Raw genomic sequence first — 12,327 nt, forward strand, 5'->3', positions numbered from 1 at the left:
CATCGAGTCAGTGATAACATCCAACCATCCCATCCTCCGTCATCCCATTCTCCTCCTACTTTCAATCTTCCCCAGCATCAGGGTCTTTTCCAATGAGTCAGCTCTTTGCATCAGGTGGACAAAATATTGGAGCTTCAGCTTCAGCATCATTCCTTCCAATGAATATTCAAGATTGATTTCCTTTAGGATTGACTGGTTTGATATTCTTGCTGTCCAAGGAACTCTCAAGAGTCTTCTCCAACACCACAGTTTAAAAAGATCAATTCTTCTGCACTCAGCCTTCTTTATGGTCCAATTCTCACATCCATACATGACTACTGGAACAACCATAGCTTTAACTATATGGACCTTTGTTGGCAAAGTAATGTCTCTGCCTTTTAATACACAGTTTAGGTTTATCATATCTTTTCTTCCAAGCAGCAAGCATTTTTAATTTCATGGCTGCAGTCACTGTCTGAAGTGATTTTGCAGCACAAGAAAATAAAATCTGCCACTGTTTCCACTTCCTCCCTTTCTATTTGCCATGAAGTGGTGAAACCAGATTCCATGATCTTAGATTTGAGAATGTTGAATTTTAAGCCAGCTTTTTCACTCTCCTCTTTCACCTTCATCAAGAGGCTCTTTAGTTCCTCTTCACTTTCTGCCATTAGAGTGGTATCATCTGCGTGTTTGAGATTGTTGATATTCTGCCAGAATTCTAGATTCCATTTTGTGTTTCATCTGGCCTGGCATTTTGCATCATGTAGTCTGCATAAAAGTTAAATTAGCAGGGTGACAATATACAGCCCTGACGTACTCCTTTCCCAATTTGGAACCAGTCTGTTATTTGTCTCGTCCTAACTGTTTCCTCTTGACTTGCATACAGGTTTCTCAGGTGACAGGTAACATGATCTGGTATTCTCATCTGTTTATAAATTTTCCACAGCTTGTTGTGATCCACACAGTCAAAGGCTTTAGCATAGTCAATGAAACAGAAGCAGATATTCTCTGGAGTTCTCTTGATTTTTCTGTGATCCAACAAATGTCAGCAATTTGATCTCTGGTTCCTCTGTCTTCTCTAAATCCAGGTTACACATCTAGAAGTTCTCTGTTCATGTACTGCTGAAGCCTAGGTTGAAGGATTTTGAACATTACTTTGCTAGCACGTGAAATGAGTGCAATTGTGTGGTAGTTGGAACGTTCCTCTGTCCGTATGGGAATCTAGTCAAAGAAGGAACCTTCCTAAAGTTAGCTAAAGCTGCCTCAGATCCGCAAAGAGATAAGATTTGATGAAGAGACCTCCAGGACACAATATCTTAAAACAGGAAAGAGAAAAATGTGGGTTATATTTTGCATATCAGTTATGTTGACTATTGTTATCTTTTCCCCTTTGTAAAACAATTTGTGTTACTTTATTAAAATGGGTACATTTTTATAAACTTTAATTTGTAGGCATCAGAGACCCCAACCCTACAAGGCCTTTCCTTTACTGTCAGACCTGGTGAACTGTTAGCTGTGATTGGACCTGTGGGTGCAGGAAAGGTAAGCTGTGATGCCTTTGTCAGCTTGATGCAACTCCACAGCCCCTGTTCAATCCTCAGAGTGGAGCCCAGAGCCGAGTATGACTCAGTTTGAATTGAGTGTGTCTAGAACAGTGTTTCTCTAGTGTTTCCATGAAATACTCATTTTACAAGAAGGTTCTGTGGCAAATAAATCAGGATAAATGCACATTGTCTTTTCCTTCTTTGTGCTTCACATGGCCCAGTTGCAAATTGCTTGTGGGGAATTTGGACATCTCAGTGAAGGAAACTGTTTATGTGACAGCTGTTCAGCATGGACAGAGACAATGAGGACTCCTTTTCATCTTGTGGCCCCTCCGGGAAGTCTGGAGGTCATAAAAATCTTCCCGGAAACTTTGAGTATTTCCTCCTGTGACTTGATGTGATCTTGTCGGTGCACGTGGAGTGAATGTGCAGCCACGTGCTGGAGATAAAGATACAGACGGAGCAAGACCCCAGCTCTCTGCCTTTCAGAGTCAACCAGGTTCTGGGGTGAGACAGGCATGCAGACATATTATTTCAGCCCAGTGTCGTGAGCGCTCTGATGGTGTGGATACATACCACGTCTGTGTGATGTTGAAGATCTGAAGGAAATGTGCACATGCACAACAAACAACAAAACAACAAAAAACAGCAAACAAACAACAAAATACAGAAATCTACATGTGGGATGTGGGGTTCCCTGCTGGCTCAGTGGTATAAGAGTCCACCTGCCAATGCAGAAGACACAGGTTTGATCCCTGGTCTGGGAAGATCCACATGTGGAGCAACTAAGCCCGTGCACCACAACTATTGGGTCTGTGCTCTGGAGCCTGGGAGCTGCAACTGCTGAGCCCATGGGCTGCAGCTGCTGAAGCCTGCCCACTAGAGCCTGTGCTCCTTAACAAGAAAACCCGTGCACTGCAATGAAGGCCCAGTGCAAACAAAAATAAATAAAATTAGAATTGTGGTACAGCAGAAACCAATACAACATTGTAAAAGATAAATGAAAAATAAATAAAAGAACTCAAGATAAATAAAATTATTTTTAAAAATGTGGGAGTGTGTACATGAAAGGGTGCTGATTTCCTCTGTGATAGACTTTTGCTCTGCAGACACAGCCCACTTCAGAGTTCTTTCAGGTAATCATCTTTTGATATATTCTTCACACATAGCTTTTTAAGAACAAGTGTTTGTCAAGTAAAAGATACCCAGATGCAGGAGCAACTAAATTAAACATCAGATATAGAAAATACACATCCTGCTGGGCTGCTCTGTTAGAGAATGATGTTAACATTCTTAATTACTCTTTCCTGAGTAGAACTTCATTTGAAGGATACTTGGGCAGAGTAGATTGTTTATACTGTGGTTATACTATATTCCCTGGTGGCTCAGATGGTAAAGTCTGCCTGCAGTGTGGGAGACCCAGTTTCGATCCCTGGGTTGGGAAGATCCCCTGGAGAAGGAAATGGCAGCCCACTCCAGTATTGTAACCTGGAAAATCCCATGGACAGCGTAGTCTGGTAGGCTACAGTCCATGGGGTCACAAAGAGTTGGACATGACTAAGCGACTTCACTATACTATTAATATATTCCTTATGAGTCATTGTTTTCTTTGACCATTTGGGTTATTTTCTTTTTTTGAATCAACTGCGAGGGCTGTACTTTATCCTGTTGAAGGAAAAGGTTCTATCCTGTATCAAGCACCAGGGTGGGGTCGGCTGCACTGCGGGGTGTGTTCCGCCCTGAGTGCTGCCTGTTCACATGTGTGTGTTGCCGTCTGTTTCAGTCGTCACTGTTACGTGCTCTGCTGGGGGAGCTGCCCCGGAGCCAGGGGCAGGTCCACGTGCACGGGAGGGTCGCGTATGTGCCTCAGCAGCCCTGGGAGTTTCCAGGAACTGTGAAGAGTAATATTTTATTTGGGAAGAAATATGAAAAAGAACGATATGAAAAAGTAATAGAGGCTTGTGCTTTGAAAAAGGTGAGTAATGACGTTTGAGTTGCGTTTACTTGAATTTCAAATAATGATAGTGTTGATTTTAAACTACAAGGTTTGTCAAAAGTTCTTTTTAACAAAATGGAAAGATTTTTGAATGTTGCTTAATTTTTAAAGTTGGTCTTCTGGGTTTTTATGCAGGCATATTTACATATGCTGTCCTTTTAATGTTTATGGGATAATGACACTTACAGAATACCTTTGGTGGGGGGGTTTGGGGTGGGGTGGGGATTGTTTCATTCTGTGAAGTTTCATTAGCTTTTAACTTTTTTAATGGAAAGCTATAAAAATTTACAAAAGGAGAGAGCACAGTGTAATGAACCCTTCATGTACCACCCCCAGCTTCAGCCAGAATCAGCTGGTGGCCAGTCTCGCTGCATCTCTACCCCTACCCTCTGCCAGCCCCACCCCCACCCCAGAGTATTGTGGAGCAGATCCTAGACCTCAGATTAGTTCATCTGTAAATACTTCATTAGTTTTCTCTAAAAGATAGTAAAGACTTTGGGGCAAAAATATCACTATATTTCACCTGAAAAAATATATTTCACCTGAATATCATCAATCTGCTAGTCTGTGTTTTCATGTTTTTGATTATCTCACTGAGAAATCTCCTTCACCACTGTTTGAACCCACATAAGGTCTGCCCCTGTACTTAGCTGATGCTTCCTTGTTCCCTTTCAGTCTGTGAGTGTCTCTCTCCACTTCATTTTTGACTTGTAATTTATCATTTAAGGAAACTGGAATGCTTAAACATTTCTTTTTAATACTGCATCATTTCACTGAGGGAGATTATTTTCAGAAATGGCATTGCGTTTCACGGAAATGATGAGATGAAAGGTTTAACTGTATGTTGGGATTTAAATAAGATTAGTGAATAAATGATGAGAACTAAACTGATAGGAGAATACAATTTGGCAAAAAGAAAGGGAAAAAAGTAAATAACGTTAAATATTGTGTTACTCTCTTGGGTTATAAAAGTCAGTGAATAATAGTGTTAAAGGGCTCCCCACCACCCCCACCTCTGGGTTCTGTTCAATGCAGTCTGGAATTCCAGTGTTCTCTTGTACTGTGAGGAAAAGGCAGAGACAGATCTTCAAAGGTGTGGTGGTGAAGACTCCAAACCTGCTTTGTGAGGAAATGGTAATTCTCCTCAAAAAATTACTTGAATATCATAGGTTTTATCAGGTGAGCGTGTGCGTGCTAAGTCACTTCAGTTGTGTCCGACTCTGCGGCCCTATGGACTGTAGCCTGGCAGGCTTATCTATCCATGGGATTCTCTAGGCAAGAATACTGGGTTGGGTTGCCATGCCCTCCTGCAGTGGATCTTCCTGACCTAGGGGTCAAACCCTTGTCTCTTATGTCTCCAGCATTGCCAGGTGGATTCTTTACCACTAGTGCCAGCTAGGAAGCCCTGTATCAAGTAAGTAGCATTTTACAATGATATGAACAGACAGAATTGCTTGTTTAATGGGCTTGTTTCTTTATTCTGTGTTCTTGTTCATGGGTGATTGTGCGTTTGCAGAAATGATGTTAAATTAGCAGGAATGAGCTAGAGTTTTATTAAATGGTGTAGATTCCATGTAAGAAAAGAAGGGACAGCAAATGTAGCACAGTGAGAACAGTAGCTCCCATTTATTAAGAGTCCATGTGCAAAGCCTTTTTGTCTTTCACACGTGCACATGCACACAGATAATTTAGATTTATGAGTTATTCATTCTTTATGAGTGTCTTCGATACTCCCTTCTTCACTTTATAGTTAGTATAACTGAGGCCTGGAGCAATGAGACACCTCATCTCTACATTTGCAGCTCAAGTTCAGATCCCAGGGAGCTGATGCTTTGCCACAGCCGCGTGGGGTGACTGGACCAGTAACACGGGCAGTGTTCTGGGGCTTTACCCTCCCTGGGGCAATTGTGCAGCACAGACTCTGGTGGGAAGGGGACCTGCAGGACTGGGCTGCACAGTGATTCTTCTGTATGGGATGTGACATTTCTATAAACATGGACTGCTCTCCTGTTCTTGTGCGTAGTTGGGACATGGAGTTTGGGCCTCTCATGCCCATCCCATCCTTGGCAGGAAGGGAGGCCCAGAGTGGAGAAGTAGCGGAGAGGAGAGTTCTGGCCCCAGCTTCATCACTTGCCTGCTGTCACTCTGGACATGTCCTGTTACCTGCATGGACCTCTGATGTTTCTGCAGCAAAATGAGAACATTGGGTCAGAGGGTTTCCAGGAGGTTTTGTTGCTGCTCTGAAATGTCATGTATGACTCCAGTTAATAAGAGGTCAGAAAGGTCTTTATGATACCTGAGAACTACCTAGTAAGTTAAGAGAGCCTCTGGCTGTCTCCTTTTGGATTCCAGGTATCAGAGGATGGTCATAAGGCAATCACAGAAAATAGTAGTGTCCTGGAATTTAGTCTGGCCTGTAGACACAGAGATAGCATGTGTGGTAGAAAAGGCTTGGCCAGGCTTCCCTCATAGCTCAGTTGGTAAAGAATCTACCTGCAATGCAGGAGATCCCAGTTCAATTCCTAGGTCGGGAAGGTCTGCTGGAGAAGGGATAGGCTACCCATTCCAGTATTCTTGAGCTTCCTTGTGGCTCAGCTGGTAAAGAATCCACCTGCAATGTGGGAGATTCAGTTCGAGCCCTGGTTTGGGAAGATGCCCTGGAGAAGGGAAAGGCTACCTACTCCAGTATTGTGGCCTGGAGATTTCCATGGACTATAGTCCATGGGGTTGAAAAGAGTCAGACAAGACTGAGCGACTTTCACTTTCACTTTGGAGAGAACCAGTCCTGGGTAGTAACTCCAGATATTTGTCTCAGTTTCCATTCTTATTAAATGGGGGGAGGGTTGGGGTTACTGTAAAGACTACAGAAAATGCCTGTGAAATGTAAACAAACCAGAGTTTCAATTAATGGTTGCTATCGGTATCATTCTAACCTTTTCCTCTCCATCCATTTATCCATCCATATAAATATAACAAAGATTTCTCCTTACCCCTACATCCCCCACATCCTGGAGGAAAAGCCATAAAAATGCAACATTTATTTTTTTAAAAATATTTATTTAAATTGGAGGATAATTATAATATTGTGATGATTTTTGCCATAGATCAACATGTATCGGCCATGGGTATACATGTGTCCCCCTATCCTGAACCCCCGTCCTACCTCCCTACCCACCCTATCCCACTGGATTGCCCCAGATTACTGGCTTTGGGTGCCCTGCTTCATGCATGAAACTTGCACTGGTCGTCTATTTTACTTATGGTACTGTACATGTTTCAATGCTATTCTCTCAAATTATCCCACCATCACCTTCTCACCTGAGTCCAAAAGTCTGTTCTTTATATCTGTGTCTCCTTTGCTGCCCTGCGTGTAGGATCTTCATCACTGTCTTTCTAAAAGCAACATTTTTATATAACATATGTTAGTAGCAACTGGATGTATTATACTAGAACTTATTGAAGTAACTATTTAAGTTCATTGAGCTGAAAATTTTTCTGTAACAAAACAGGGAGACGTGAAGTAATCAGATTGCAATGTTGATTCAGGCTAATGACATCACCTCCAAGGTCTAGGAGTCAGAAGGTTCAGGAATTGAGTTTCAATCATTCTATTGACCAGATGTTTGGTTTTGGTTTTTTTGATCCTTACAAGCCTGTTTCTTCATCTGTAAAATGGAGAAAACTATCAACCTCATGAGGTTTTTTTTGAGGATGAAATGTGGTCGTCATTTTAAAGCACCTGATTGCTAGGGACCTAACAAGTACTCTGTAAATGAGTTTTAAAATAAATTAATTCTTAATTATAAGCTCATCCAGATTCTGGAAAATTATATCTATAAAATGTGACATGTAAGAAAGAAGTATTTAACTTCTTATGGAAGAGTATTTAGCTTCCATTATTCAAGTTGATATTTCTATCAGTGCTCTACACATAGTACATTATGTAAGTCAACAATAACAATATCCTGTCACCCAGTATAGTATGTAACATTTGTTACATGTTATCCTTAAGCCATTTGAAAATGTTTAGTGAACATGTATTTAAAGGTATCAAATTGATAAATTCTAGTTTAATATTTTTCCACATAGATCACTTACTTGGACATTTCTTTTCAGACTGCTTTGACAATCATCAGATAATAAGTTTATTGATACTTATATGTCTAGGTATAGAGGCCTTCAAGTCTTGAGTTACTTTATTGAGTTGTCTTCATTTCACATATACCTTCAGTCACCATCTGGGCAGCATGATGTGAAAGAAAAGAAGGCTCTGAACTGACATGAGCTGGTTCAAATTCCAGCTCTTCTGTTTAACAGCTGACCAGTGATGTAACCTCACTCAGTCTCAGTTTCCTCATCTGTGAAATGGGGCCAGTACTTACTGTGCATCTTGCTGTGAGGATTAGAGATAATGAGCATCAGGGTCCAGCACAGAGCTTCATGCACAGATCTTACCCGACAAGAGTTGAGAGAAGCCATGTGCACATGTATAAATGATGGAGCAGAATAAGATGGTCCTTCATGAGACATGAGAGATGAGAGCCTTGGAAACCCAGCAGGAAGAGAGATGAGTGCAGGATGGTTTCATAGGAGAGTGGGTTTGGGGTGAGCCTAGAAAATGGGCAGGATATTGACAGGTCGTGAGAGAAAGAGCAATTCCAAATGGAAGAAAAGCTGTGAAGAAGGCAGGACCTCCTGCTGTTTGACTCTGGAACCCAGCCCTCCTCTGCCAGGGCCTCACATCTGGCCCTCATTAACCATTTCAGCAGTCTGCTCCATGGTGCTTCTACTGTAAGTCTCCACCATTGCTGAAGGGCCCTTGATGTGCTTCTGGATGGATGGCACCAAACCAGCATCGCCTTTTCCTAGCTTGCCTCTAGTTTGTGTGTCTGCTGTTCAGTGAGAATTGATTAAATTTGGGGGCTTCCCTGGTCGCTCAGACAGTACAGAATCTGTCTGAAATACAGGAAGACCTGGGCTCACTCCCTGGGTTGGAAATATCCCCTGGAGAAGAAAATGACAACCCACTCCAGTATTCTTGCCTTGGAGAATTCCATAGACAGAGGAGCCTGGTAGGCTATAGTCCATGGGATCACAGAATTGGAACATGACTGAGTAACTAACACTTACTTACTTAACTTTGAGGTAACAAATAGGAATAAGAGCACTTTCCTGTCAGTGGAAGGAACTGTAATATATGCTCAGCTCAGGCTTTTCCCCTTTAATCTAATCAGAATACGTTGGCTGACAAATCAACTCTACTTGGTTTTACTTCAAATCCTCCAAAATGTTTTTCCCCTTGGTGGCTTGTTCATATATAATTTTCAGAGTCAACAACACAGTCAAAGTATTACTACCAGACTCAGAGATAATTTCTTAGGTCCTGGAAAGAGAGACCATGAGTGCTTTTTCTAGAATGTGGTTAAGATTTCTGTATTAAAATGTGGTGCTATTTTAAGAAGAAAACCATTTGAACAACATAAAATCAAAGCATAAAAACTAAGCGGAACAGTTTGCAAGGACTCTCAACAGTGAAAGAGAGGCCAAGTAATTCTATGTGTGGGCATGAGACTGAGAACATAACATAGCTCATTTTTTCAATGAAAACCCAAAGCAAGAGATGGTATTAATTTCTGAGCTCAAGAAAGAAAGAATGTGAGGTAATTATAAATTATCACAGGAGAGCACTTGCTGCCTTTCATCAGATGCACCTCCATTAAGATTTGAGTGAGTGGAGAACCTGTGTGTGTCTGTGTCTTTATGGTTGTCAGGGAGAGTTATGATGGGAGTCTCTTTCTTCCATGGTGGTCATGTGCTTTGTATGTTATGATTCACACTGTAAACAGGGTCCCACTGTTGGCTTGGTGAGAAAATAGGAATCAGTCACCAACAGCAAGTTATAATCAACTCATGCCCATTTTTCATTTGTGGAGGTGTTCACACAATTCTTGAGATTCTCACAGCACCCTTGAGTTCAGTGACTCTGATTTCTGCAGCACGTTCTATAGCAGAGGAAAATGAGACTTAGGGAGATCAAAGGACTTGTTTGTCCTGGTGGCACCAGTGTGCTACTTGCTTTCTCCCCACGTTTGCTGCAGTAGAGACAGAAAAGTGAGGGCTTCACCTGCACAAAGGTACTGCTGTGCATCCTATGTTGAGGCATGGGGGGTTTAGTAGATAAAACTCCAAACAAACCCTGTCTGTGACAGAATGTGCCAATTGATAATTGCAGGCAACCTAAGACTTCTAATGAAATACCATGTAACTTAAGTCTAAGGCAGAGGAACCAGCTTCATTGATATGATAAAGCCTTTCACTGTATGGATCACAAAAAAGGGTGGAAAATTCCTAAAAGAGATGGGAATACCAGACCACCTTACTGGCCCCCTGTGAAACCTGTATGGAGGTCAAGAAGCAACAATTAGAACGGACGTGGAACAGCGGACTGATTCCAAATTGGGAAAGGAGTACAAGGCTATAAATTGTCACCCTGCTCATTTAACTTATATGCAGAGTACACCATGTGAAATGCCAGGCTGGATGAAGCACAAGATGGAATAAAGATTGCTGGGAGAAATATCAATAATCTCAGATATGCAGATGACACCACACTTATAGCAGAAAGCGAAGGGAAACTAAAGAGCCTCTTGATGAATGTGAAAGAGTAGAGTGAAAAAAATTGGCTTAAAACTCAACATTCAAAAAACTAAGATCATGGCATCCAGTTCCATCACTTCATGGCAATAGATGGGGAAACAATGGAAACAGTGATAGACTTTATTTTCTTGGGCTCCAAAATCACTGCAGATGGTGACTGCAGTCATGAAATTAAAAATGTTTGCTCCTTGGGAGAAAAGCTATGACAAACCTAGACAGCATATTAAAAAGCAGAGGCATTAATTTGCCAACAAAGTTCCATCTAGGTAGGGCTATGGTTTTTCCAGTAGTCATGTATGGATGTGAGAGTTGTATCATAAAGAAAGCTGAGTGCAGAAGAATAGATGTATTTGAACTGTGGTGTTGGAGAAGACTCTTGAGAGTCACTTGGACTTCAAAGAGATCAAACATGTCAATTGTAAAGGAAATCAACCCCGAATATTCATTGGAAGGACTGAAGCTCCAATACTTTGACCATCTGATGGGAAGAAATGAGTCATTAGAAAAGACCCTGATGCTGAAAAAGATTGAAGGCAGGAGGAGAGGGCATGACAGAGGATGAGATGGTTGGATGGCATCCCTGACTCTGTGGACATGAGTTTGAACAAGCTCCACGAGATAGTAAAAGACAAGGAAGGCTGGAGTGTTGCGTTCCATGGATCACAAAGAGTCAAACACAACTGAGTGACTGAAAAACTTCTTAAGCCTGATTTCTATCGCGTCATTTTGGGAATGTACTTGTCATCTATTCTCTTTTTTCCCCATGGTACCCTGGGGAAAATAGGCTGATTTGTCTATTTACTTCTTAAATAATATTCAAATATGACTTTTGATTGATTCTGAGATCCTCAAGTTACAACTTTATTTCCTTCATAGCTTTGAGTTTTTTCTGCTTTCACAGACAAGCATCTACTTAGTCCAACTGATCTGCTGGGTGTCCCTCGAGCACACTGTTTCTTTCCTTTTGGTTTTCCTGCTCAGCTTGCTCTTTCTGCTCCCATTTCTTGTACAGACCTTGTCTGTCACTCACTTTAAGTATCACTGTGAAGACTTGGGTCAGGTGTTATCCCTTCTCTGAAAGTGGGAAGCTGAGGCAGAGATCAGTAAAATGTCTTTTTAAGAGACACTCATTCCTTGATAAAAAGAAGTCCTGTGCCTTTGCCAGCCTCACACCTGTGTCTCTAGAACAGACCTTCACACTTGCATGTCCAGCTGCAATGTAACATCACCGAGAGGTCATCTCAGCTTGTCCACAAGCGAAGTCCCCTAAACCTGTACCCACCGTCTTCTCCAGCTCAGTAAATGGAGACCCTGTTCTTCCCCTTCCTTATGCCCCAAATACCACAGTCTCCTCTTACAACCCACACCCATCCTGTCAGCAGATCTTTTGGACTCCGCCTTCAACATGTGCCTGGAGTGTGACCCCATGTCTCCATTCCCACTGCTCTCACTCTGGTCCTGACCACTGTCATCTCTCACCTCGATTATTCCAGTAACATTCTCACTTGTATCTACCCACACCCTTCCCCACTTACTGTCTTTTTCTGTAAAGCACAGGAGTGATTCCTTAAAACCTCAAATAGGTCTAACCTTCCCCTCCTCTTCTTACTAGAGTGACCCCAGGGTCCTCCTGCTCTGTCTCTGCCCTCACGCCCCTCATTCTTACTCTGCTCTGCTCTCCTGCCTCCTTGTCCTGAACGTCTTGGGCATCTACCCATGGTCCCTGCACTTGCCCCTCCCTCTGTGTGGAGCAGCCTCTCCAGGTCTGCCTGAGCCCCTGCCCCTTCCCCCAGATCTGCTCACACCGGCTCTGAGCCCTCACACCCCAGTGTGGACTCATTTCCCACTTTCACTCTCCATCCCCCTGAGCCAGCTTCCTTTTCCTTCCTGTCCTCAGTACTTGTGCTCAGGTTATTTTCCATATTGTCCTCCTTCCATCATGGAAAGAAACTCTAGGAGGTTTGTTTCTTCACAACCGAGTTCACTGTGCCCAGAGCAATGCCTGTCATACAGTAGGTCCTCAGTAAATACCGTTAAAATGGTCAAATGCGTACATGCTTTCCCAAACTACAGAATGAAAACAAATAAACACTGAGTTTTTTTTTTTTTTTTTTTTTTTGCATTTTCAAGGTCACAGTTTAGTTACTCTGA

General features: G+C 42.2%; 1 protein-coding gene across 5 annotated transcripts in view; it reads left to right on the forward strand.

Annotated features, from left to right (window-relative positions):
• LOC520016 (ATP-binding cassette sub-family C member 4) overlaps nt 1–12,327 on the forward strand; it is a gene marked incomplete at its 5' end in the record, with an annotated part of 147,345 nt that overhangs the window by 19,935 nt on the left and 115,083 nt on the right. For all 5 annotated transcript variants that reach the window (XM_010810929.4, XM_059884439.1, XM_024989070.2 and 2 more), the window contains 2 exon segments: nt 1,432–1,521; nt 3,307–3,498. In XM_010810929.4, the coding sequence (XP_010809231.4) occupies nt 1,432–1,521; nt 3,307–3,498 (282 nt within the window).

The sequence above is a fragment of the Bos taurus genome, unplaced genomic scaffold (genome assembly GCF_002263795.3).
Source record: "Bos taurus isolate L1 Dominette 01449 registration number 42190680 breed Hereford unplaced genomic scaffold, ARS-UCD2.0 Leftover_ScbfJmS_1899, whole genome shotgun sequence".
In the NCBI taxonomy this organism is placed as follows: domain Eukaryota; kingdom Metazoa; phylum Chordata; class Mammalia; order Artiodactyla; family Bovidae; genus Bos; species Bos taurus.